This window comes from Adelges cooleyi, unplaced genomic scaffold (genome assembly GCF_023614345.1).
Source record: "Adelges cooleyi isolate 19-005CV unplaced genomic scaffold, UGA_ACOO_1.1 ACOO_flye_CR_arks_rails_tigmint_CR_PRNA_9, whole genome shotgun sequence".
Taxonomy (NCBI): Eukaryota; Metazoa; Arthropoda; class Insecta; order Hemiptera; family Adelgidae; genus Adelges; species Adelges cooleyi.
Window position 1 is genome coordinate 9,419,198 of NW_026096579.1, and position 27,564 is coordinate 9,446,761.

The 27,564-nt window shown below is 30.9% G+C and overlaps 4 protein-coding genes across 6 annotated transcripts; 3 read left to right on the forward strand and 1 right to left on the reverse strand.

The window, feature by feature from the left end:
* Positions 1-919: 919 nt before the first annotated feature.
* On the forward strand, positions 920-3,293 carry LOC126846508 (pre-mRNA-splicing factor CWC25 homolog). Of its 2 annotated transcripts, none has more exons than XM_050585979.1 (4): positions 920-1,161; positions 1,461-2,665; positions 2,762-3,036; positions 3,116-3,293. In XM_050585979.1, exons 1-4 carry the CDS (start codon positions 1,068-1,070, stop codon positions 3,210-3,212), a joined length of 1,671 nt encoding a protein of 556 aa, XP_050441936.1. In that variant the 5' UTR covers positions 920-1,067; the 3' UTR covers positions 3,213-3,293. The 2 variants fall into 2 exon arrangements, with proteins under 2 accessions (XP_050441936.1, XP_050441937.1); XM_050585980.1 differs by having other exon boundaries at positions 920-1,155.
* A 1,056-nt stretch (positions 3,294-4,349) lies between these two features.
* On the forward strand, positions 4,350-6,210 carry LOC126846681 (ragulator complex protein LAMTOR3-A). The gene is made up of 4 exons (XM_050586403.1): positions 4,350-4,615; positions 5,472-5,565; positions 5,652-5,791; positions 5,911-6,210. Exons 1-4 carry the CDS (start codon positions 4,610-4,612, stop codon positions 6,043-6,045), a joined length of 375 nt encoding a protein of 124 aa, XP_050442360.1. The 5' UTR covers positions 4,350-4,609; the 3' UTR covers positions 6,046-6,210.
* Positions 6,211-9,958: 3,748 nt separating this feature from the next.
* LOC126846535 (coiled-coil domain-containing protein 112-like) lies at positions 9,959-16,446 on the forward strand. 2 transcript variants are annotated; one of them, XM_050586037.1, is made up of 9 exons: positions 9,959-10,062; positions 12,533-12,636; positions 13,169-13,244; positions 13,331-13,511; positions 13,592-13,739; positions 13,893-14,074; positions 15,436-15,551; positions 16,022-16,204; positions 16,312-16,446. In XM_050586037.1, coding segments are annotated over exons 1-9 (1,017 nt in total). In that variant the 5' UTR covers positions 9,959-10,060; the 3' UTR covers positions 16,337-16,446. The 2 variants fall into 2 exon arrangements, with proteins under 2 accessions (XP_050441994.1, XP_050441993.1); XM_050586036.1 differs by lacking the exon at positions 9,959-10,062 and adding an exon at positions 11,511-11,985.
* On the reverse strand, positions 16,327-27,454 carry LOC126846534 (uncharacterized). Its single transcript, XM_050586035.1, has 4 exons — positions 27,356-27,454; positions 19,734-20,371; positions 18,164-19,009; positions 16,327-16,653 (listed from the first exon to the last, which is right to left on the reverse strand). Exons 2-4 carry the CDS (start codon positions 20,336-20,338, stop codon positions 16,476-16,478), a joined length of 1,629 nt encoding a protein of 542 aa, XP_050441992.1. The 5' UTR covers positions 20,339-20,371; positions 27,356-27,454; the 3' UTR covers positions 16,327-16,475.
* Between the last annotated feature and the right edge of the window lie 110 nt (positions 27,455-27,564).

The window sequence follows — 27,564 nt, forward strand, 5'->3', positions numbered from 1 at the left end:
TGTTCAAAGAAAAATTAATTAATTTGTTTTGTGTTCATTTTGATGTAATTAGGTAGTTCAAGTTTAAAACTTAACATTTTTGAAATGTATTTTAAAATTTTAATTTTTTTATTTGACTTTTTAAATAAAGATTTTTTTTTATAATAAGTTTATGTACTTAACTATTGTATTTATTAATAATATAATAGCGTTTGATGTACATTGATGATGTATTTTTTTTTCATTTTCGCCTAAAAAATACTAAGGTTCAACTAGGGTTAATATTTAGAATCAATACGGATAAAGGAATGCTTTTGATATCTTATGGAGCACCGAACTAAACATAAATAATATTGCTGTCTGTATATTCTACGGCCAATGTAAACAACTGGCCTTAATCTTAATTTTCTTCACGTTTTACCAAAGTCAGACTTATAGAAGATATTTTAGAATGCCATGTCTTCATTAACTTTTAGCATTGGCCATACTAATTATATTGTTTAGCGTTTACATAATAACACGGACATACATATCTTTTGTTTCTATGCTATTGTTTCGTATGTAACAGCCATATTATTGACCAAAATGTGTCAAATTTTAAGCTTGAATACCCAAAATTGTCTGCAAAATCTACATTTTAGTGATTTTTCACAAAACAAATATCGACTTCAAATTTTTTTTTTTTTATGTTATAAGTACAGATAAAATCTTTAATCATATTTTTAGTTCTTTAACTTTAAAATTGCGCCTAAAAATAAAATAAAAAAACACTATTACGATTTTTACTACTAAACGTAGGTGTTTCGGAAAAATGATTTAAACGCCTTGGTCCCCACTTGTCGGCGGCCATTAAGGGTTGAATATATTCTGGTATAAGCCATGGTTACCAACGCTTATCAGATGCGGTATAAACAAGTACTTTATCTATAATGTGATAAGCATAATAAAAACAGCGCGCAGGCCGCGGTTGACGAGTTGTGAAATATAATTATTAGAGAATATTATTGTTAGAAAATATATACAGTTACTGTAAATCGAAGTAACTAGTATATATTCTACAGGTATTTTACAATCAAGAAGCAGTCAAGATGGACTGGATGTACGATGGTATCAAGGTCGAGAAAGAAGATTATCTTTTGGGACGAAAAGTCGACAAAAATCTCGGCGACAATTCTGGTAAAGGTAATATTTCGTTAATTATTCAGTCAATAAATTTTACGTCGATTACATTATTATGCTACAGATTAGGCTTAGTTTGAAAAAGTAGAATTTTTTATTTTAGGGAAATGGATTTAAATAAATTTTTAGAGTTAATCAAATGGTTAAGCGAAAGAAACGGTAGACCATGATTAAGTGATCACTTGAAAACTGTAACAAAAGAATCACACGAAAGATAAAAGAGAAGAATTTGTATTATTAAGTTTGGGAGGGGTAAAAAGTAATAATCTTCACGAATAATATTTTTTATATTATTATTTCAGAAACATTTTTACCCACTCCAATATGCTTGGCAGAGGATAAATTCTCACAAGTGGACATGTCTAAGAAAATCTCTGAGGATCCATTGGTGAAAATTAAGAAAAGAGAAATTGAATGCACTCAAAAACTTCTGCAGAATCCGATGCGTTTGAAAAAACAACAAAATACTAAACTGTTACAAAAAAACGGAATTGACGACCATCAATTGGATATGATCCTTGTAAGCCGTTTGAAATCGTATGAGAAGGCCGGACTCGATCTTGCACAAATATTGTCAATCACTAAACATAAAAAGAAGCATAAGGAAGATAGTAAAGAGACTGAAAAAGAATTGGCTGATAAAACAAATAATGATAGGCAAAGAAAACAAAGAAACAAATCGGCCAGTTTGGACAGAGAAGTTCCTGGTCACAGCCCGTATAAAGACCAACGACAAGAAGTAAATAGAAAATACAATCAGAGGCGAAGGTACGATTCTCCTTCGCAACGGCGTAATTATGATAGAAATCTCCGGAAGAGGTCTGTTAGTAGTGAATCGAATGGCAGTCCAAGTGATCGTAATAAAAGGAACGAACACAAAGAAATAAAATACAATAGAAGGCCTAGATCGAGGTCGCCGGACGATAAATTTTACCAAAAAAACAAGAACTCTCGGGATAGGAATAACGATGGGCACGAGCCTAGGAATTACGTAAGAAAATACAATGATGACGATTCGAAAGACAACAAATCTAGGTACAAGGAAAGGAATAGTTATCACCAAAGTGGTAAGAACAATGATAGAAAGCGGCATAGGTCGCCGAGTTGTGAAAAAAAGTCCGAACAAACAAATCCCAAACGGTATGAGGCTGTAAAAAATAAAAACCAAGTCAAAGACAGATTGGGCAGTTCTGATGAAGAAATCCAGAAAAGAAATTCAAAGAACTCTAATTATGATTGTAAAAGTAGTAATAACAGGAAAGATCGAAATAGAAAAAGTAGATCGAGCAGCTCGAAACCACATGACAAACAGAAAAAAAAAACTGAGCCGAAAAAGCACTATGATAACGACAAACATGAGTCTAAATTGTCAAGTGATTCAGACTATGATAAAAGCATAAAAGTTTCAAAACTAAAACCGAAACGGCGCCATAGTAGTTCTGAAAGTAGTTTGTCAGACGCAGAGCATAACAAGAATGAAACCAAACCCAAAAATTATGGTCTGTTTGTAAGTATATTTAATAGTTATTATATTTTATTTTATTATTTACCTACACTCCATTTTACACTTTGAGCGTAACAATTAACAATAACATATTTTTAGGTCCCTGATGCTCAAAAATTAAAAAAAAAACCTTCAAATAATTCGTTGGTACCGTCCAAAGTAGCAAATAGCCAAAAAGCTGAACTTGTCCGTCTCAGCGAGTCACTTAAAAAGAAGGGGAAAATGACAGATGAAGAGATGGAGAAATTGAGAAAAGAAATGATGCATGATGCTAAAATTAGGGATAAGGAGCGATCTAGTAATGTAAAACGTTACAGAAAAGTGGACGCAAAAGAAGAAGAAAAGCAAAAACCTTATAGTAAAGAGTTTTTAATGTAAGTAAAATGAAAAAATATTTATTTCTAATAATAAGTATTTTTTTTAATAATTACATACTCCACTTTTACTTTTCAGCAAACAACTTGCACACGCAGCTTCACAGGTCAGCGTAGAAAGGAGTATTAAGTCTAATATAAATAAGCTGCAAAAAAATCCTAGTATGGCCGATTAAAATGTTAAAAATATTTTTCCATTTATTATGACAATTTGTTATTTGACGCAGTTATATTTAACAGCATTTCTATTATTTTGTAAAATTATATAATATATATATATATATATATATGTGTAGTTAATAAGATTTTTTAGCTTCGTTGTGGAGCTTTTTTTTTAAATTTCATGTATGTATAATTTATTATGGATACTATTATTGGTATAAACTATTTGTTTAAAGTTTACTTACACTAAACTCTGTACTTAGGTAGTACTACATTTTTGTATAATAGTCCTTCCACTGTTACTCTACATTGTATAAGCCGTAGTTATTCTTTTCTCAAGATTTTCATTCATGAAAGAGTTTGTTCATTTTTTTATATCAACCATTCACTTATTTGAATCGGTAAAAAATGTATATGTTTTTATATATTGCTAAAAATTACACAGCCGAGTGCTAACACATAATTTTGTTAAGTACCAAAAATGTGTGAAAAAGAGTAGAAACACTAATTGATCCGCCACACAAGAAAATATTAGATATTTTATTTACGACTATTTTGAAATGATATTGAAACTTTTAAAATCAATTTTCTAATACCACAACAGTTTACAGCGGATCACGTTTTACTAAACTGTTGATTTATTATTTTCCTTCAAACGCACAAACAATTTTTTGACAAAAATATATTTAAACAAAAAATCAATAAAAAGTAAAATAAAACAATTATTCAAAATTAACTCTACATCAAGGCTAAAGTATAAAGTAACTGCAGCTAAATAAGGTAATTGCAAATTCTCTAGCCGTTTAAAAATATAAAGCTCAAACAATAATAAAACAAGATAGCTGAAACTAGCTATCATAGGAACTTACAAGTTCCTTTTTCCCGTGACTTGACTTCACTAAAAGTTTGAGCAATGGAAAGAGCGATTTTTTTCCAATGTATTTATATGAGAAAATCGCTCGTTTCATTGGCCCATTCTTTACTTCAGTGAAACAGGTTCCTTAGATTTGGGTAAATATTAAATTACCCGGTCATTTTTTATAGGTAGTTTGATAAGAAATATTCCCTAACTGCTGATTGATAAGCACCAAGCTTTGATAACAAATAGTTCTAAGAAATATCAAATAGATAAGAAATGAAAATTATATTATAATTTGTATTTGAAACCAAAAACTTTAATGAGTATAGTTTTTGTAAATACTTATAAATATTGATACAATAAATCACTTGTAATTTGAACTTAACCAATTAAAACTACATAAACATACTTTATAGTTCTTATTTCAATATTTAAACTTAGTTTTCAGCTTAAAACTTGTTTTTACTCGAAAATCGTATGAATATAATAAAAAGTTAAAAGTTTTAATTTGTTTCTGATTATTGTTTACGTCAAGAAGAAACCGTAATAACCATGGAGGTAATATGTGAAAACTTAATGTTAACCTATTTGTCTACTTCTAAGGCTTATAAAATGCTTTTGATGCTTGAAATGTTTGATGCTCTGCCAATATTCTTCGTGGTCAAAAATCTTGTTGAGTTTCTCTTCATCATCATCATCATCATGTAAGCTTAACAGGCCTAAAGCCCCACATTGCCATCATGGATGATGTATTCTAGACAAATTTGCTGTCCGGGATGGGTTGTTAGGAGTGAGTTTCTCTTCACCAAGACAACTTTTACAACCTTTTGTAATGGCTGTTTATCATTGTGACATTTTTTATGAGGCCTTCTTTTGTCTGCCACATGACATTTGTTGCCCATTTCAAGCCTTTATATTACATAGATAATGTTATTCTTTCGGCTTGTGTAAATCTTTTCTTTACAATTTTTCTATGTTTCCCTGAGTACTGCACCATATTTTGCACGCATATGTTCTTAGTGGGAGCAAAACTATGATGTTTACCTGCTTTTTTAGTATTGACAACAGCTCAGAAGAAAACATCTCTGTTGCTGGAAAATATCCTCTGTTTAATATATTAAAGCATTGTTTAAAACCTTTCTGTTTGGGATTACGAAAATTGTTAATTACACCGACAATAGTTCCTTTTCAGTCTTGTCAATTATTAATCCCACACTCTCTTTGATATCAATAACTGTTTTGCATTCGTCTCATCCCCGTTCCATTTTAACTATATTAAGCAATACCAATGTAATAAGACCGTCTGCATCTAGTCCAACTCTCGGTCGTCTTCTTGCATCGGACTTTTTAGATTAATTTTTGGTTTGTTTTTTTTTTTTTTTAATTAAATTAAATTATTATTTTATATTTACAGGAACTTAGACGATTTTTACATCAAACGTTAAATAAAATTGACGGACTTTACACAATTATCATATCGGATCATGATGGCGTCGTCATTATTAAAGGTACAACAGGTGTTAATAACATTAAATTAATTAAACCATAATACAACTATTTATATTAAATTACTAAATATATTTTTGTGTTTTAGCTTCTGCCGATAAAAGTCTGGACAATAATTTTAACTTTAAACATTCGTTTCTGTCGGATTTTAATTCTGCATCGGAACAAGCAGGAAAACTCGAACTTGGAAAAAACAAAACCGTTATTTGTTTTTACACAAATTATCAAGTAAGTAATAAAGAAGAAACCTATTGTAATTGTATTCAATATATTATACATCACTTAAGTTTGTTGTAATGTTACTGGACCTTTTTTTATACTGTTAAGAATAATGATGATGTGTTTAGGTTGTCCAGTTAAACTGTTCATCGGTTTTGATAACGTTTGTAGCAGCTGAAAAAGCTAATACCGGCAACATTTTGGGACTAGAAAAAGTATTGGAGCCATTGTTAAAAGATTTGCGAGCCATTCAGGTTTCCTAATTACTGCCAACGATCTCGACTCTTCATATGAGAAAAATTAATTCTTTTATATTTATATATATATATTTTTTTAAATATTTTATGATTATGTTTTTATTTTTTTTTGAAATTATCACTTGTTTTCAATGAATAACCATTAAATCTCAAAATAACCTCTTAGTTGTTGGTAAATTTAATATTAAAGATGTATTTTGTTTTTGTGTATACGTAAGCAAGAAAACTTATTTTACATCTATTGCAATCAAACAAGTTTATCGTTTCAAAACATATTTTTATTTACTCTACAAGTCTATTGCAGTATTATATTTGATTTCATAATCGCTAAATCAAACTTATTTTTGGTAAACGACTGAATAAAAACAATTAAAATCCACCTAATCGGTTTAACCCTGCACTTTGGTAAAAATAAAAAAAAAACTTAACGATCTAAGCTAAATTACTTTGATAAAAATGTATTTTAAAATAATATATATATTATTTTTAAATATATATTTACATAGGTATAGGTAACACATACATATATATAGGTAACACGAAACTAGATTTACAGTTTTGTGTGATTTTTTTCTTAAAACAAACGCAGAAAGTCATAGGTAATAAATAGCCGGGTCTAAGATATCCTACGTCAGACTTTAAAACCAGAGAGGAGGTGATATAAACATATTCTGTTATCCATAAGATTTATATTGTACTTGCATAAAAATAGTTGAAAATTAATATCCCGGTATCACCCACCCACCCCAACAGTCAGGGCCAGACTTAGAGGGGGTGGGGGGGGGTTTGACACCCCCCCACTCGGAAAACTCAAGTATACCTAGTCGGCACATTCCGAACAAAAAGTCGGTAAATATTATATCCCCCATAAAATTATACAAATAACATATTTATTATTTTATAAAAGTAGGTAGGTAAATAATTTTTATTGGAATCTAGCGACGAATAGTGAATAGTCGGCATACGGACGACCATACGAAAATATAATTTTAGTTTTTAGTAAAAAAAAAACAATGCATTTTCGGCTATTCCCGATTTTAGCAGAAGTATTATTATTTGTTTATAATAACTGTGGTGTATATTATTATATCAAACGATGTTCGGTCATGGGACCTATTGGTCTATTGTAAACAAACATTCTATCCCTCTATAAGTATATATTTTTATTTTAGTTTTAAAATTCTAAAAAATTCCCTACTATAAAAAAAAAACCTACTCTTCTGTTTTAGACATATCACATAACCCATAGTATTAAGTCTGCAGGCAAAGAGTTAGCGGGTTTATTTTTGCTTGTCCCGTGTGCGCGTGTAAAATAATAAGTATTGGTTATAAATGTGTGTAATCTAATATATATGGTTAGAGAATGAATATGATACACCAAGGAGCTGCTAACAATCCTTTTGAGCCTGCCCGAGTAAATTTTGAACAAAAGGTATGAGATGGATACGTACTTAGAATAAATCATTAAGCCAGATTTTTAAGGCCTATGAAAGTTCCTTGGTACTACTTCACTATGTCTTGTTTCTTCTTTATTACTATCGTTGCGGTGGGATATTACCTACTATAATATCCTACTATACTATATATATAGCGAGCAGGGAGCAGACATGAGCATTATTTTTAAATAGTGTACCTAAATAAAATAAAAATAAAATGTATTTAGATAATAACTCATAAAAAAATACACTTTTGTTTTTATTTCAAAGATTTTAATAATAATTTTGAATACAATTTCATTATTTTTTATAACTTCTTGATTCTTATATAGATGTGGGCCAGGAAGTTTCCTTCTTCTCTCCGTAGACTCCAGAAACACATTGTACGAATGAGTGACGAAAATTAAAACTGGCCACTATTGTCTATTGGTCTCATGCATAACAACTGAAAACAATTTATTAGTAAATAATCATACATTGTATTTTTATAATTGTTACCTGAATTCATTTTTGCGTTATTACTATTTTTGTGTGACTTATTTACAATGGGAATTGTCGCAGAACTGTCCGATGTCACGAGCAGATTGTTTGTAAGTAAAAGTACAATTATTATTAGTAGAGAGTAAAATGGCGGTTCTGGGTAAGCGTCCATATGTCCGCACCGTACGTATCCGACGGATCGTATCACACGGATTTTAGTATTCTTTGTGTGTAGTGCGTTACACAAGTGCGTCCACTAATCCGCAGCGGACGGACCGCACGCACCGGCCCGTCGGTAATGCCGAAGCATTTTCTCGGAGGAGCAACTATTCCGATGCGTGCCGATACGAATTGTCGATCTGTGGACGCACAGACGTCGAGAGCGCCGACCATTCTTTGTCACATTTTGCCACTTGTTCGGGTACGGTGGATGCACTACCTCAAATTAATCTGATCGATACGATCCGTCCGATGCGGACATATGGACGCTTACCTTTACAGTCTACAATGGAATCAAATTTTTTTGTGGCACGGCAATTGCCGGATCGGCTAATTCAATACCGTCGGGAATAATATAATTATCATTAATGGTAGTTTGATGGTTGTATATATTAGTGATCTTTGGTACAACGAGGCATTTTGCCTATAATTGAAATCAACTAACGCGGGATGAGATGACAGCTGTCGCCATGGACGTAATATGCTGCTTGGCATTATTCGCAATATTTTCGTTTATAGTATATTTCAGACACTGGTGTTTTAACGCTATGTCAACGTGTTAAAATATATAATATTGTACGTTGCTACTTGAGAGTTCAGTTTTTTTTACTTAAAGGTACGACCGGCCCTTTTCCTCTGTTGGGCGGTTATATAAATTTACAAATAGTCTCTAGGGATATTTTAGGGCAGATACAGGGTAGTTTCCTGTCCCGGCTAGGGTCCCTTAATTGTACTGTAACATTAATATACATTCACACTTTTTTAATTGTAATTTAATTTCTAGGACGATATTTGTTGGACTGCCAGATTGGGTAAATTCGTGGCAAAATATTCATGTCTGGCTATGCTGGCAGAACATGGATTAATGAAAATTAGAAAGAAAGACGACGCCTGGAATTTTATCATAGGTGCTTCTATAGCAGGTGGCGTATTAGGCGCGGAAGACGGCGTCGGGACAAAGGCCGCCATCATGAGCGGCTTCTTTGCAGCAGCTTACGAAGGCCTTGATTGGTTTTTTGGCTCTGAGGAATAAAATGTAAGTATGGCCAAGTAAAAATACTACCATGAGTAGGCGTACCGTATGTTTACATGTCTTAAGCATAGGCGGACTTAGGGGCGGGCTAAAGAGGCATTAGCCCCCCCCCCCCCGAACCAATTGTTTTTTTTTATTTTAGTAAAATTCTTATTTGGTAATTTTCTTCCACAGTCTTTTTGTGTACTTTATCCGTTTTCGCCCCAGACTTGTCGGCTGGAATGGGTAAAGTTTTGAAGTTGGCAGTGGTTTCATGACATAAATTATTGCTACTTGTTGGAGACCGCTATCAGTCAGCTACCTACGGCCGTCGACCGGCCGCCGTGTTAAGCTTGCCACCCCTCCTTTTTAAAGTTGTCGGTAAAAACACGTTGGTGCCATCGCCCGGCCGTGTTGTGTTGTTGTTGGCGTTTTTGTTCCGGCATGTGTGGTTAAGTTGCTTGCCGTTTAAGTGACCATCGCCGTGTCCACGTTGTCGACCGCACTTGTCATATTGCTTGCCGTTTAAGCAATCATCGCCGTAGATACGTTGTCGACCGTGTTGTCTTGTTAGCCGTTGAAGCATACTGTTGCTGTCACCGTGGCCTTATCAGTTCATTCGGCCGCCTGTTAAGTTATCATCGCCGTGGACATAGTGTTTTAGTTGGCCGCCGTTACTGCTACTATCGCCGTGACCTTTGTTGGCCGTATAGTCCACGTGGTTGGCCGCCGTTCGCTACTCGCCGGCGTGTTGGCCGTATAGTCCTTGGCCGCCACTTTTCGCTAACACCGTCGTGGACCGGCCGTCGTACGAGGGAAGCCACCCAGCTCAACAACATTGCTGCTCATTCAGGTTTTTTTTTGTTTGTTAATTATGTAAGCATCATGTTTGATTTATTAGTTATTTAAGTTAAATTTAATCTAATTTAAGAAAAGTTTAGAACTCTGGCCAGACAGTAAGACTTATGTTTGTTATTACTATCAATAGCGAAGTATTTTTATAGCATTAAAACAAAAGTATTATATTATATCAACCATATGCGTATAACGTCGTCGGGCTAACCGACTGTGTTAGGAGCCTCTCGGCAAAACACTACTATTGTAGCGTTAAAATACACTGTTATTCATAAAAGAGGGGGGAGAGGGCTTACTGTTGTCTGTTAAACTATATAAGTTAGTTAGTGCCTGTCTAAGGCTTATGTCAAGGATGTGGTTGTCAACGGTACGCAGTTCAGCGGTCTAGTGGATACTGAGTGTTCCGTACTTACAGTAAAAAAAAATCTTAATAAATAATATTATATTGATTACCAGATAACTGAGGCCTGTAAAAACTATAGGCAATAGCTGTATGAAAACATAATATTTGGTCTTGACTTGTGACACATTTACTTAAGTTTTATTTAAATAGGTAACTCTGTCAGCCTACCGTGATACGCATTAAAAGCCAAATAAGGTATAACATACATATTAGGTACAATACTAACATAAGCCAAAAAGAAAGTACGCCATTGACAATATGTTCTTTTCGAATGTAAATATTTCTAAGTACGAGTAAAAATAAAAATGAAATTGTACCTAGGTGTAATAATAATTACTATCATAATTGTTGAAAATAATTTATGACATAATATTGATTTTAAATACAATTGTAGTGAAAATTATAGGTAGGTAATACTTGCAAGTTGCGTCAACATAAAGGTGCTCCGACGAATCGAACGTTTAATGACTAAAAAATCAAAATAGTTTATTTCTTCCGGTTTATTAAATTGTGTGTGAGATTATTCATTTAATATGCTATTGCAATTACGGCACATACTATATAAATTGAATTTATAAATATAGTAAATCCACGAAGACTGTAAAAAGTATTTTTAATTAAACAAAAAAATAATAATTAATTAAAAAAGAGAAATTTTTCTAAAAAAACAATAATTGTTTAAAACAAAATCCAAATACTTTAACGAAACATCATTGTTTTTTTTCCGTAATACATGTTTTTAAGTAAAAAAAAATAATAATTATTAACCGACTGCCATACAAACCATAAGATTGTCCAGCTTTGCCAAAATTATAGACTGTAAATTTATTTAGAAAGTATTACAGTAATAATATTCACCCTTGATGTTCCCGGGATATAGCCCTTACCTACTGTAAGAAGAACATTAATTATTCGGGTCTTTCTTAAAAAAAAAAAATAATAATAATAATACAATCTGACCTACATACTTAACTCGTTTTAATAGACGCACTTATTGTGTTTGTGTGTAAAATATTATGTGTTATGTCTAGTCTTCTTGCACGTTACCCACTTTCATGGCGTACTATTATTTATACACAACAATAACATTACAAACAATATAGTTATTGTAACACACCGAATATAGAAATACATATTACCAGAGCTGTGTTATTCAATGGGTTAGGTTATAGGTACCCTCTGTATACCTTATATATAGAGGGTAGACGGGTGTATTGTTTTGAAGACCTTGAATGTTACCCGGCAACCGGCACCGACAGCAGGTGGTGTGTTCGAAAACGCTTACCGGTTGACAACGGTCCATCAAACACCACACTGTGTAATTGTAGAATTTTTATTATTATCGTGAACAACTCGGTGCAAGATATTTAATAAGTAAGTACGAGACGTCGAGAGAGTACAAGGACCAGCAATATGTCTTGGTCCGATAACCGAGCCTTGGAAGCGGCTCATTGGCAAATTCTCAAGAATCACCTGAAACCCAATGCTACGCCCGTTTCCAAGGAGTTGCTCAAGTACAAAAAAGAACTAGACGCCGACAGGTGAACAGGATCATAACAGATTTTTGTTTTTATTTGCCTAATGATAAATCGTAATTCTATTTTTGTACAGTTGTTTAAAATCGATCATTAGTTTTACTATAATAACCCGTTTCCTATTGGGACGTTGTTCATCGATAGGCGGTAATAACCGGCCGAAGCTAATTTTAACAAAAATATAACACTTCGACTATCTTGCATTCTAAGGAAAGATCTATAGCGGTTGAAACCTTGATTTTGCCAAAATTGTACTTCACTTGATATCCCATCAAAGACATAAAATGTTCTTTAAATCGCCGCTTTAAAGTCGTAAAAACCTTAGTATAGAGATTAATATTCTATTAGGTATATTTTTTTGTTTTGTTAAATTCCGACTTAAACTGGTCTTAGAACTAATAAAAAAACTCTAGTATTTTTTATACCTACTCAAAAGAATATTTTAAAGAGCTGATAATTATTTTCTAGATTAGTTGATTACAACTTTAAAGGTTAATTGAAAAAAAAAATTGACGAGCTAGATAAATTTTGAAATTTGTCAAATGTTTTTTAGGCATGCTGATTTAAATCAAATGGCCAACGCGATACAGAATTTAAGATCCAAATTGACTTATTTAAAGAAAACTGCATCGGACATAAACAAAATTAAAACAATAGGTATTGGTATACTAGATTATAATAAAGTCTGCATTTATTAAAGGCAGTTATTAAATAAAATAAATTAATTAATTGACCAACCTTGTATTCTAATTCTTTACATATATGTTCAGTTTCTATTCAATTTAAACTTTAATACATACTTTATACTTGATCAGTTATCACACATCAATGACTTTTTGTAAGCAATATATATATATATATATTTTATACCTAATATTATTAAAAAAAGTTATTATTTAAGATATTCAATTTTCTATATAAAGAACAAAAAGAGGAACGAGTTTCTTAAAAAAAACAACTTATCCAACTATAGTTTTACCAATAATTTTCTTTGTTATGTTAATGTACTCGTATTATGATAATTATTTTAGCTTTCGAAATTGCCTACACTCATATTTAATACTTAATAAATGTGTACTGTGTGTCTTCCTTTTAATAGAAATACATATCGATAATAGAGTAAACATGTGTCTTAAAAATATGTAAATAATTTTGAAAAAAACTAAACGTCACTTGAAACTGTTTTTAGGGTTTGAAAAATTTCAAAAAGACGTAAAAATGTTCGAATCGAATTTATCAAAGTTAAAAGAAGGAAGTCGAAAAAAGTTAGTGTTCACAAAACAAAATTCCTTTATGTATATTTTTTTGTATTGGCCTTTGAAGTTACCGCGCATACCGTTTTTCTTTAAAGGATTCGAGAGGAAAGTCTAAAGCAATTTACTCTGCTCGAGGAAGTGGAACGTATTAAGAAATTTACTGTTGGAGATACAGTGGGGACGAATGCCCACCACGAGTTGGTTGATAAAAGAAGAAAAAAAATAGCAACGTTCAAAGGACGAACTCCTATTTCCAAAAACACATACGCCTCAAAAGTATATATTATTGGGGGAAAGAAAATACAATTTTTTTAAAAAATTTTCCATTAAAATTGAATGTTTGCGTTTCGTTGAAGGAAATAGCCGAGTTCAACGATTTCTGTACACGAAATCACGGTTCGACTGGCGGATGGTCGATCAGAGATCACGAGACGTTCTTGAAGATCAGATCTAAACACGAAGACAGTTCCAACTTCTTCGATCTTGTCACACAAGCAATCCCACGTAATAAAATATACGATATTAAAAAAAAAAAAAAAAAATATCGCAAACACAATAACACCGTAGAATTGTCATTAGTTTGAAAACTAACATTTTCACAATAAATGAAAACGAGTCGCCAATTATTGTATATCTTTTTTTTTTTATCAAATTCAGACGTTACCGAAGAGGCCGCTAGAGATCACGAAAATTGGTACGTCAAATACGAACAATTGAGAAGTAAAAAAAAAGAGGCGATCGCCAAATGGAAACGTGAAAAAAACATAAGCACACACCAATTTAATAATAACAAGGTACTGGATAAATTGTTTGGAAACGAGATGCAACTAACCGGACAAGTAAGGTTCGTTTTAGACTCTAAATGTGAACCTCTCTTTAAACAAACGCTTCGGTGCTAATTTGTAGATGATGTAGAAACGCAAAAAATCGATAAAAACATTATAAAAGCAATACATTTTGAGTAATAAGGTTGGATACGATTAGGGTCGATCGTCTGCCTGTCCTAATAATTGGATCTGAGAAGTTTTGTTTTTACAATGATGTGTTTTTATTTCATTTTTCATTTTTTTGTGTTTGAGCCCATGATTTCTTCTAAACTATACTGAAGCGATTATTTCTTCGTGTAGCAAGTCTATAGACCAGAAATCGTACCTGATAGGTACTTATTTAGGGTAAACATTTAAAAAGTGCACCCCTTCTCGTTCAAAATCAGTTCTTAATTTGCATTGAATATTTTTTAAAAATTTCATGGAGTTAAGTAGAGAGTTTCAGTGGAAACTTATTCTTTATTTTGCATTTTAGGTGTTATATTGTCGCCACGCCTTCTAGAAACTTAGAATTTGCATGAGATTCTGGTATTTATGATTTAAAATTTCACTCTCTATTTTCATAATTATTACTTGTTCAACATTTTGAAAAAAAATTGTCAAAAAAACATTTTTTATAACGATATAATATGATAATTATATTATTATGTGATAATAACAGTCGGTTAATTTTTTGTTTTTAATATTTAAACAAAATTATTAAAACTGGTAATTTATTTCTGTAAATTATATTTTTTATATTTTATCTTAAGTTTAAAACTATTAATAATACTATAGTTAGTATGACATTATAGAGCATGATCATTGTTTGGTGTATTTTTGGACTTTAAAAAAGGTTGTTTTATTAAAAAACGATGAACTAACAAAAAAGGTACATATTATTTATTTACCCTGGTTAACCATCCAGGAAAAAACATGGAAATATCAGGGAAATTCATAAAGAAATATCGAAGAAACCATGGTAGTTTTAGGGCCTGAAATCTGAAAATTAGATTTAAAGTAGATTACGGTGGGGTTTATATCTTACCATATTGGACTTACTCAAAAATCTGTACTCAAACTTTTTTTTTATTAGGTGAAAAAAAATGCTTTTAGCACTATTTGTATGTCTATTATTTACATCCACAGATTCGCATCGAAGCGTTTATTTGAAAATTATTTTATTATATTAAGTTATGATAATTCCTGCAAACCCGTGACCTCCTCTGTCGCTACTATGATTACACTCCACTCATCACGGTTCTGTTTTTTTTCCTTTAAGGAAAAGAGTTTTCTTTAAATCCATTGTATATTTTATTCGTAATTAAGTAAAATTTGCATACATAACAACAATAATTTAATAATCTTATATTGAAATGTAACACGTTTTCAAGGTAATCAATAATCAATCCATTAAAACCAACCATTGTGAAAATCCCTGCGAAGTCGAAATTACTGATTTAACCGCATTTACAAATAATAACAATAAACTACCGAAGAAATGCTACAGGTAAAGCTATAGGTTTAAATTTAGATCTTTGAATCACTTATTCAAGAAAGGGCTTAAGACACCATTTTAAAGAAATCATTTTTTTCTTCTCAAAAAATGTTGATGGTTAGACGCAAAAACCCTGTAAAATATGCCTTCGAAAATATCGTTATTTTTTGTAGGGGAAGGTAATGAGTCTAATATAGTATAATATTAGTTGAAATCAAGTATAAGTTATGATTAAATATGTCAATACTAAAGTTCTTTACAATTACTTTGTCTTATACTATGCATTATTTTTTTTTTTTTTTTAGTAGTGTATTATTTGGCAAATAAACCGTTTTTGATTCGTTTTTTACTTATTACCTTTCTTGAACAAGCTATTCGATTTAATAGTTGTGATATATAGTTCATATATATTTCTAAATAACGAGTATTAATAGGAATTATAAATATATATTTACAAACGAATTCCCATTTGTACTGAACAGGGTTAATAACAAGGATGGCTTGACAACGAAAACATTAAAACAACGTCTAAATGACTACGATGGCCATCCATCGTCTGAACCAATAACAATAGTCACTTTACACGGCCAACCTGAACAACATTCAAATGGGGAAAAGTTCCCTAATTTACATTTAAACATATACGGAGCACAAAAACAAGACGTGTAAATATAATACACTTAATTATTTTTATTCTATCGAGTAGATAACAATAGTAGATTATAAAATTACATTTGACTTAAATATTTATAACATTTTTTTTTTTTTACAGAAGACTTGTGCTGAAATATCAATAAAAAAAACACAATTAAGGATGATTTTCGCGTATCAATAGGTACCTAATATAATAGTGTACTCGTGTATTTACAACATAGGTATCGGTGTTACTGTTCAAAAATTAGTTGTTTATTACGTCGCAATAAAACGTATTGTCATTTATTTTTTGCTAATTGTATTTTCGCTATTGTTGCAATCGTAACGTTCTCTGCACCAACTCGACCAATCTTTTGGAACCGGTGATTTCTTGTACAAATAATCATTGACGTCTTCGTATGTTGTCAGGTAAGTTTCCAGAGTTTTGTTGGAAAAATACTTTGTCACTCGACGCAACACCCTGAACATTACAAATAATAAAATTTAAGTAGTAGGATTATAAATTTACAATAGGTAGTAACTAGAGGTTTCATATTATGTATGTCTATGTTGACATGGTTTTAACTTGGATACGCGTTATTGGGATGTATACAAGAAATTACATGTCGCCATTTTCGCGATACACTTTTACTTTCAGTTAGAGACACAGATATACTATATATATATAATAAACTAGATTGCTAACAAGCGATAAGAATTGAAGCCGACGGTCCGTTATTCTGGTGGGATTTATGTGTGTTATCATTGCATATTATACAGGGTGATCCAACTAACGTAAGGCACTCATTTTCTCTGAAAATATAAATATTTTGAAAAACGTTTTTTCCCTAAACTTTTAGGTACATATTTTACTACTTTTTTCAATATTTTGACAATTTTGATCACCAGTTCTTATAAGCCAAAAAGGGGGATTTTTGTTTTTTTAAATGGCAAAATATGTTTTTAATTACATAAATTTGTAGACAAAAAATTTAAAAATATGTTAGCGTTAAAATTTTTTATTAATCTGTTCATTAGTCATGACTTTGTTATGATACTACATTTCCTCTAAATAATAATCATTATTCTTCGGTTTTCCAAAACCGGTAGCACATAAAATTCATATTTATGTTCGCATTGTCCAATTGGCGATAACATTCTAACAACTAGGAATTCACTATAAAAGATTTTGAAAAAGACAAAGGTTCTTATCTACAGATAACTTAGCTTATAGGTTATTTATTATGTCTGATTATGATACAGAGTACGGTAACATATAAAATTATTTGTATGCAATGTAATTAAACTACTCGTCTTTGTAGTAACGATTGAAAATATTAAGAAGTACAGTCAAAAAATCAAATCTTTATAAAGTCATAACAAATGAACAAATAAATGAAAATTCAAACTTCAAACGCTAACATAATTTTTAATTTTTTGTCTACAATTTTACGTAATTAAAAACATATGTTACCATTTAAAAAAAACCAAAATCCCCCCTTTTTGGCTTATAAGGACTGGTGATAAAAATTTTCAAAATATTGAAAAATGTAGTAAAATATGTACCTAAAAGTTAAGGAAAAAACCGTTTTTCAAATATATTTATATTTTCAGAAAAAATGAGTGTCTCACGTTAGTTGGATCACCCTGTATATATATATATATATCTGTGATTGTTATAAACATATATTATTCTCACGTGATAAGGATCTATTATTCTCACCAAGATGGCGCAAAGTGGCTGCTTCAATCTTCTCTATTGGTGGAATGTACAGTTAGCAATCTAGTTTATTATTATATATATATATATCTGTGGTTAGAGATAAGAGATTAGAGATAAGATACTATAGATAAGGGATAAGCGGTTATAGATAAGTGATAAGTGATAAGAGATAACATAACCACGATGAAAATATTTCGCCGTGGAGCGGAGAAAATAACTAGGTGCTTGTTGTCTTCGCGCACGGTGAATTTCATGAAAACATATTTACCAATTTATCCACGAGGAAGCTATGCCCGATTGTTCGGTAGTAGCCATTCTACAGGCAATTCTTTGGACGCATTTTTCGGATTGCAATACATTGCGGAACTCGATCATTCCCGGATCGACCATCCGTAGCGGATCGAGCTGGCTTCGTGTAATACTCGACGCGGTGCCGTTGGCACTGCTCGGCACCAACACCGGTTCTGTGAGCAGCGTAAACAGCCGGTACAGCGGCATAAGTATCAGCGGCAAGAGCAGTGGCAGGAGCAGAGGCGAAAGCGCCAACAGGAGCAAAGGTACCAGGAGTAGTTTTAGGAACTTCATGAGTTTCAACAGCAACAGAAACTTGAAAAACAACGCGATCAAAAACAGTTTGAGCTTAAGCAGCAACATGAACACAGTTTTGAGGAAGGCGAATATTTTCAACTTGACGAGTCCGATTTTCAGAAGGGCCAAAATGCCAATCTTGTGCCAGTCGATCATCGACTTGTGATGGTGCGGTCGACGGTATTCGGCTATAATAGGCACCGGGTGACTGTACGTGTGCATCGGAATGGTCGGACGGTCGTAGTGGTGGTATCCACCGTGGTTTTGGCCACCTGACCAACCGTTATGGACCATATTGTGTTTGTTACCGCCATATCCGCCACTTCCGCCACCGTGACCGCCATATCCGCCGTTTGCTCCACTCTGATCGCCATAGACATATCCGCTGTTACCGCCGCTGTAACCCGAGTCGTAACCATTACCCTGGTCGGGTTCGTACGGGTTACCGTAAGCGGGCGGTGTCTCGTCTTCGTGTACAGTTATATCGGTTTCGATTACAGCCGGCTCGTTGTATTTATTGGATTGTCTATTGTGGGGTAAAAACGTAGAAAAAAAACAATAGTTATTAAGTATTATGTCTGTGGCTTGGAGCAAGAAGGGCCAATGTCACTTTTTGCAACTTTCGGAAAATGAACTTTGAAGCTTTTATTTTCCATTAGGCTCTATGTTAATTTTTTTATCAAACTCTTCACGAGCAATTCATTTTTTGGCCTCAGAGTGTGATTTGTTCACAGTATATAAAGAATGATTCAATTTTTGCAATTAGCGGACTAACTCGTTTATGCACAAAATTGACATTGGCCCTTCTTGCTCCAAGCCGCAGATATATAGTTTATATATAATATATATAGCTGCTATATTATAGTTGTTGAGTCGTTAACAAAATACAAATTTATAAAGGATGTAAAAAAAAATGATCAAAAAGTATTATCATTGTAAAATATGTAATTTACTTTAATTTTTGACGATATCAAAAAGTGTCGAGGAGTAAATTTATAGGTGAATTTTAATTTTTTCTAAATGTATCCAATTTTTGTATCTTGTATCAATGCTCACCTCTAGTTTTATAGAATTGTGTAAATTTTAATAATGGTGAATTGAAAAAACCCTTCCATCTTTAGTTAACAGTTCATGTGGTTCTGATAGTAACGGTAAAATATTTCGCACATTTGATCATCCGACGTTTACAAAGAAATTTTAAATATTTTCCGGTAGTTTATTTAGATTTCTAATATCTTCTCATATCTTACCTGCTCGTTTTGTATACATCGGCGTTGACGATAAAATTTCCCTCCTGTTGACGGTCCAGTGCCATATCATAGTCAGATTTACTGTTGTATGCGTTTTTAACGAATTTGCCACGACCAAAAAACGGCGATGAGTTAATACTTGATAACGAGGTTTCAGCTAGAATTTCCATTGAATGATCGTTTACCGTTCCAGTGTCTAGAGATCTACCTATGACCGGTAATTTGCTTTTAGTAGTGTTTATTGAGCCGTTATGGATGTATGGTGACCCTTGGGTGTTGTTTGAAAATGTAATAAATCCATCACTCTCAACTGCTACGTCCAACAAGTCAGGGAGTTCTTGGTTCTCCTGATGGGACTCCTTCAAAGATGTATTCGTGGATGAAATTTGTATTTTGGCGATATCCACGAGCCCTAAAGATTCTGTTGGCGTTGGTTTAATGGTGGTTTCTCCCAACGATTTGTCGTTAGATAAAAACGATTTTTCAGTGGTCTGGTAGATGTCAGAAATCGTAAGCGATTTAGTTGTGTCTGATTCGGAGTTGACGCTTTGGATAAAGACCACCACCGTGACTATTGAGACCACTAAGAGTTTACTTTTAATCATGGTGTCAGTCTAGTCCAAGTAGTTGAATCAATCCTGAAAAATATTTCGGCCATTATAAATAACGAACAATTTTTAGCATTTCACGTCTGAAGTCTATGGGTGTTTTACAAAAATGAGAAAGGAAAAGTGGTAAAAATGTTCTCCTCTTCAAGGAGAAACGTATAAATTATGGCACCCAACTATTTTTTTTTTCTTACAATTTTACAATAGTTGATATTCTCTCTTGCCAATCATCTTCATCTCTTAACACTATACCAACCCCGTCTCATACATGCTTATAATTATTATCACGTACCCTTTCCTCCTCCACTTCGCATTCTTATCTTCACCACTTTGTGTCTTGCCACTTTTCAACAGACCCCACAGCTATAAAACATGTTCACGCCAAAACAGATTAAAATCTTAAAACTGTAAGTCACAAAAAAGTTGACACGACAAAATTGACAACCATATTTAATCGTATACTGTCATTTTTAAGTAAACCTATAATTATTTAGACACGATAAAAAGCCAAAAAAGTTATGATTTTACAACGAAACAAATTTGTTCTTTTAGCTAAGGCAATGGAAACGATACAAAATTTATGTCACTATATTCTCTTGATCAGGAATCGTAGGTACTTTTATTGGCCATTGCAAAAAGTATTCATAACCGTTAACAGCCAATAGTGTTGGCTTAATGAAATTAGGATGAGTTCATGTTAAAATATGGAAATCATGACGTTATTGGGTGAAAGAGCGGAGAAATCAAAAGTACAATATTAAATTGTGTTTACATTTTGCTGAAAAGTGAAAATAATATTACTATAATTATTATAATTCATATGAATGTATTTTTTACTGTTAAATATCATTCGACGGAAAACTTATTAGTAACGTTTAAACCTAATGACTAAGTATTTCCGTTTGTTTATAAGCACCGACACAGTTGGTTTAACGTTAAAAACTCATTTACTATTGTTATTGGAGTTTTCAATAAAAAGTACATTACAATTATTAGAGGTATAGTTTTATTTTTTGATGTGTGAAATCTATTATTGTTGTTATTGTATGTTTGAAATTGACCATAAAATAAATGATTTTTATCGACGATCGATCACTATTAATATTATGTTGGTAATTTGTAAGGAGTAAAATACACAGTAAGAAATCAGAACACCGAGTGAGAAAGGAATGGAATTAATCGTTATTATTTATTTCAAGCTGTTCCAAATGTACAAAAGACAAAAAAACTTAATGTCTGAAAACAATTATAATAATTTACAATTGTTTCTAATTATTGGTTAATAGGCAAGATATGTTTATAAAAATCTAAATAGCTTATAAGCCAATATCTAGTAGGTATTGAATATGAACATTATAAAAATTGATGTTATTTGATCCTAATAAATTATCTAGTAACTATTTTATTTTAGTAGACAATACCAATAGTACCCCAAGAGCAGATTTGAAATAGTATTTGGGAGAGTAAGGTGAAGACGAAGAAGAAGAATCAGGAAGAAAAATACTATAGATTAAACATTAAAATAAAAAGGTATCTCGTTAAGTATAGACGAGTTATTCGAAAATAACTAAATCCTCTAATTAAGCTGTACAATAAAATGTTCATTTCACCAAAAGTGGTTAATTTGCGTTAAGCACGAGCAATCATCATTAGCGGTGATAACACTATAACAGATTGATTGATCACAGTAATAGATCATATACTAAATTGCAACGTGCCATGAGTTGGCCAACAAACCAAGTGAAGCCTTTTGAAATTAGAAAATGTCTAATGGAAAATGAGTCTTATCTCTTTCATGTTTCAGTGGCGATAAATCATTTTCAACTACAAGCATAAGATTCATAGGGGTATCTAGTAATAATTGTTCATAATTATTATGCTTATTGTTAAACGACAATTGTAAATAATAGAAAAACAGGGAAAAATGATTCAGGTGTTCGTTCTTTAGAACATACTTTTTTAACGACGTGAAAATCAAAGTGATGTTTACAACAATATAAGTAATGTAAATATCAATACAAGTTGTACATCGTTATGGCCTAACGCTAATGATATTAATTGTAGTAATGAGCGGTTTATTTCAGTAAAAAAAAAAAAAAAAGACAATCACGTATTTACACGAACTGAGTAAATTATATGTTTTGGCCATTGTTCGAATTGGTTTTTTCGGAAATGTGTCTACAATAGAATTACTATACAGTTTTGGAATTCGTTCAATTAGTCCAGACATTGACAGCCGGTGAAAATCAAAACAAGTGCGTTTCAAAGTAATGTAACTAGGTCTAAATAAATTCTGTAATCGATTTTATAATTGGCAGTGATACGGAGTCACGCTTGTGTACAGTATTTGTAAAAAAAAAAACCTAGGTTAGTATTTGGAGGGGAAAAAATCTTCAAAAGAAATACATCCCACATATTGCGTTGAGGTTTTTGTTCTTATTACACTTCAAACGCCGTTTCCTTGTTTCAAGAGTTAACATAAAAGATTAAAAAAAAACACATTTTGCAAGATATTAGTATAATCTGAACACACGGCAGTGGGTCAGACCAAGTTCCAGCAATGCCAGTGTATCCTCTTAAGATAAGCTTATGAAATTTAAAACATAGATTAAGCTCGAGTAGCTTAGGATACTGTAAAAAATTGATCCTTTAGTTTGAAGCCTTTAGAATGAAGCATAAAACATCATTCTGAAATGTACTCACTTATGAGTTACGTGGGTAAAAGGAAGGAGATAACTTAGAAGAAAAGATAAATGGTTCAGATCCCCTCTCAAAAAAGTCAGCCAATCAAAGTAGTGGTAATTGGTGTCTACATTGCGGCCAAGTCTGTTTTATGTCTCGTTCAAAATTTCTGAATCATTAAGGTCGTGTCTCATTCAGAAACTGGTCAAGTGTTGAGAAATACAAATAGCGTGTTGCTCATGAAAGTAGGAGTGAAGTGAGGATATGAACTAAATAAATAGCAGACTTGGCCACAACGTAGATAACTTGGCCCTTTTTCACTGTTAGGTTTTTGTTGGACATTTCCATTCATCACAAAATAAAATGTGATTATTTACTGCATATTAAAATTTAACCTTTAGTACTTATTATTTTTCAAATAAAATTGACAGTTGATAATAAAATATGTGTAATCACTAATCATACTTATAATATTTCAACAAGGAAATTCTATAATTTAATGGGTTTTTGGTATTCTAATCCCAACAAAAGCGACGAGGCATGATTGAAATAGTATTTGATAAGGGATGATAAACTTATAAGGAATTTAATATTTCATAATTAAACGATAATTTATAATTTCAAGCCGTTTAAAAATTTATCTTGTATTTTTTAAACTAATATTAAATTTATGTTGGACCCAACCATTAATTATTATTATATAGTATTTCTTCAAGTATTATTTTGCCATTATCATTGAGATCATCAAAGGTTCATACATTGATAATAATGTATGATACACTACAATAATAACGTAGGTTTTTTTTGGAATTTCTCGGTTTTGGGAGTGAAGAAATTGACTTTTTCAACTTTTGACTTTTGACCCATTAAAGTACCTTTTGCATACAATTTTTGATCTAAAGGAAATATATTACACAAAAAAAAGGGGGTTAAAAAAAATGAAGTTTTACATCATTGTAAAACTAATACCTTCTCAGCTTCGTATTAAGGCCCCTGGATACCGACCATTTTTAAGGAGTTTTGTGTAGGCAATATTTAAGAAAAAAGTGGTTTTTAGTTAATTTCGACCATGTCAATTAATTTACCGTTTAATTTGTATAAGCTTCATGGTATTATTTTTAATTTAAATAATTTTGTCTATGAGTAAAAGCCATTTTAGTTAATATAGTATACTCTTTTTTGTTATCGAACAGGCCGAACCAGTAATCCGATAAGTAATCCAAAAAACAGAGCTTAAAATTAGACTAAAATCATGCTTTTATCTGTGACACATCATTTTTATTTTGAAAAACCTCAAATAGTGACACAAAAACTATAAATATAGATTTTGAAGGCAATTATGGGCTTACAAACTTGAAATTTAATATATAGTATATTATTTAAACACAAAGTAAGTATATCGAATATAAAAAAAAAACTAAATTTGTATTCAATTATTGTCAAATTTATTTTTACAGTGTCTTGTTTACGGATACGAATAGTAAATAGTTATTCATTTTTTTTAGATTATTTAAATTAAACTATAATGGATGAGTAAGTAATTAAATAATGTATTATCGAACAAGGAGTAAAAAAATCACGAATGAAACGCAAAAAAAAATTACATTGAAATAATTATTGAGATTAAAACGTTGAGTTGGAGTAATACCCAACTATGTGTTTCTTATAAAATCGAGTACACTTTTAAAAAGTAATAATTTTATAAAAGAAATGTTAAACTATGTCAAAAGTATTCAGGGTATTCTTAATATTATATATAGCTACCAAATTGTTGCGTGCAATTTAAAAACTCGCCATAAAAAGACAAAAGGCAGATTTTTTATTGAAAACCTGGTGACGATATTTGTATAGAAATAAATAAAATGACAGCTCTAAGCCGAAATTCTTTAAGGGAAAAAAAATTGTTTTTTTCAGGTAAAACTCATGTAAAAAAAATTATTTGTATTTAAAAATAACAATAAAGCAATTATTATATGTTGGCAGTAACATATTGTTGTGGTGGTTAAAGACGTTAATGTAAGACTTCTAGTCCAGACAATGACCACAATAAGAATCAGGTGGGTCACGTAGACATTCAGAAACATATATTTTATATTATTATACAGGTATTACAAAATATATTTATCAATGTTGTATTTGAAAATCGAAAAAGTATCGATAATAATGATTTTAACGACACCGAGTAACTTTCATACACATAGCTCTGTTTTATTTTTAATAGTGAAAAATGACTTAAGCCGCCGTTTTAAAAAAAATATCATTTTATCAAATTCGATAGTTATGTTGATACATTTTTACATATCATACAAATCAATATTATATTTTATAACTAGTTATTAAAAAAAAAAAATGTTAACTGTTTTTGTTATTAATTATTGTTTTTTTTTTATTACGTTATGTTAATAAGTTATTAGAGTTTATTTTTTTTTTCAAGTATTCTGGACTTTTGAAGTTGTGAAATTTATATCAATAATAAATTCCTTTTTTATTATCATTTTGCTTTAAAAAAAAATCACAAGTTTGTGCAATATTATTAGTAATATCTTTGTGTTAGGTTGACCTATTTTTTTACATCAAAATGGTTAGTTATGACTCTCCAACTCCTTCGGATAAGCCTCTGGTTATCTGATCATTTACATTTTTAATAATTAAATATAATAACTTCTGTCAACTTTTTTTTATATTTATTTATAACAAATTACTTATACTTGCAACACACTATTTAAAAGACTTATTTAATAAGAATTATAAATAGACGAAAAAGCCAAATGAGTAAATTCTTTATTATTAGTTTAAAATTTCAGTTTTATGACTTATGTCAGATTCAATTGTACTCTCTGCCCACCTATAATGCGAAAGTAACAAAAGTGAATTGAATTATGGGTTATAATATTGGAGTTTTAATATAGTTAATTAAAAATAGTTTTAATTAATTAGAGTTCTAAATTTTCAAAAAAATAAGTTATACTTAAAAATTATAAAACAAAAATATCCTCGTTTTGTTTGTCGAAATGTTTAATTAATGTATAGACGGTTTAATTATTTTTTAATTTTTGTAACTTGGACATTTTTATAATGGCCACAAAGCTGCTAAAAAAATAATATATATATTTATATCCTTAGGTCGCCATGTTTTGTAATTTGTCCAGAAATATTGTAAAAGTAAATAAAATAGTAAAAAAAAAAATACTTTTTGGTTTTTAGAAATGAACGCAATTTTGTAATGGATAAGTTAAAGAAGACCATTTCTGAATCGTTTTGGACCTATATAAATTATACTTTGTATACACTATACAGCACAAGATGAACTTTACGGATAGAAATTAAATACAAATTGGATTTTGATTTATATAACAAGAAAAACATGTCATGTAAGAAAAGTATTATAAAGCGTGCTCTTCTGATTAATGAATAAAAATCAATTTAAAACTTACCTTGTATCGTTTTACTCTTTAACAAACAACATTAAACAATTGTTGTTAAATCACAAATAAATAAATATTTTAAACTTTAGTTTTACTGTTAAGTGTTGGTAACCTTTTTGGCGTTTTTTTTGTATTTTTGGACATTTTTTAGTACTAAATTCGTTAATTCATCTAGTAAAATTAATTAATTTTTTATTCAATTTTTGATGAAATTCATTCAAACTAAAAAATTCCTTTTAATGTATTGTTATGATTTTACAAAAGTGGGATACCCCGACAAAAATATTGCTTAGGTAACTGAAAATACTTTTTTAAAGTTGGAATAACATTATTCGGTATTTTAATGGCTTTTAGTAAAATATATTCTGTCCAAAGAAAAAAAAACATAAAAAGTAATTTGGTTAGGCTCAGTATTTCTGGTATAAAAACTTTAATAGTTTTGTATTTATTTACTTGAATTTAATATAACTTTGTAGTTACATTAAAATATTAAAACCAAATTAATTTATCAAGTAAATATTAACTTTGAACTGAAAATTGAATGCATTTTGTTAAAAGAAATAAAATAATAATAAAAAACAAGGTGTTTTGTGAAGCTTTTAAGGTTAATTCAAGTAATTTGAGGGTTAGTAGAGACGGACAACAAAAATTGAACACAATTTGACGATTATTTCCTTAAAAAAATTGCATTGTCGTTGAGATAAGATACAAGTGCTGCTGTTAAGAGTGTTAAAATCTTACACTGATTACCAAACTATTTTTGCAATTTATGTAACAAATATAAACAAAGATTTTAAATTTCAAAAGTTGATGTTTATTTTCAAAAATAAACTGATGAAGTGTAAAAATTTAAATACACAACTGTAAACTCGTTTTTATTTTGTACAAACTTTGCTCGTTTTCTTACCTATAAAAACATAATAAAGCCGACTCGATATTCAAATAATCATGTACATTTTTTTGATGAAAAACGTTTGGTTTACATATTAATTACACGCACTTAAGTAAACAATAAATTTGTATTAAAACTATATTTTTTTTCTTCATTAATAAGTCAGACTTTTCAGTAAAATAATTACTATCGTTCTTACCATTTAATTTAATGAAATTTACAAA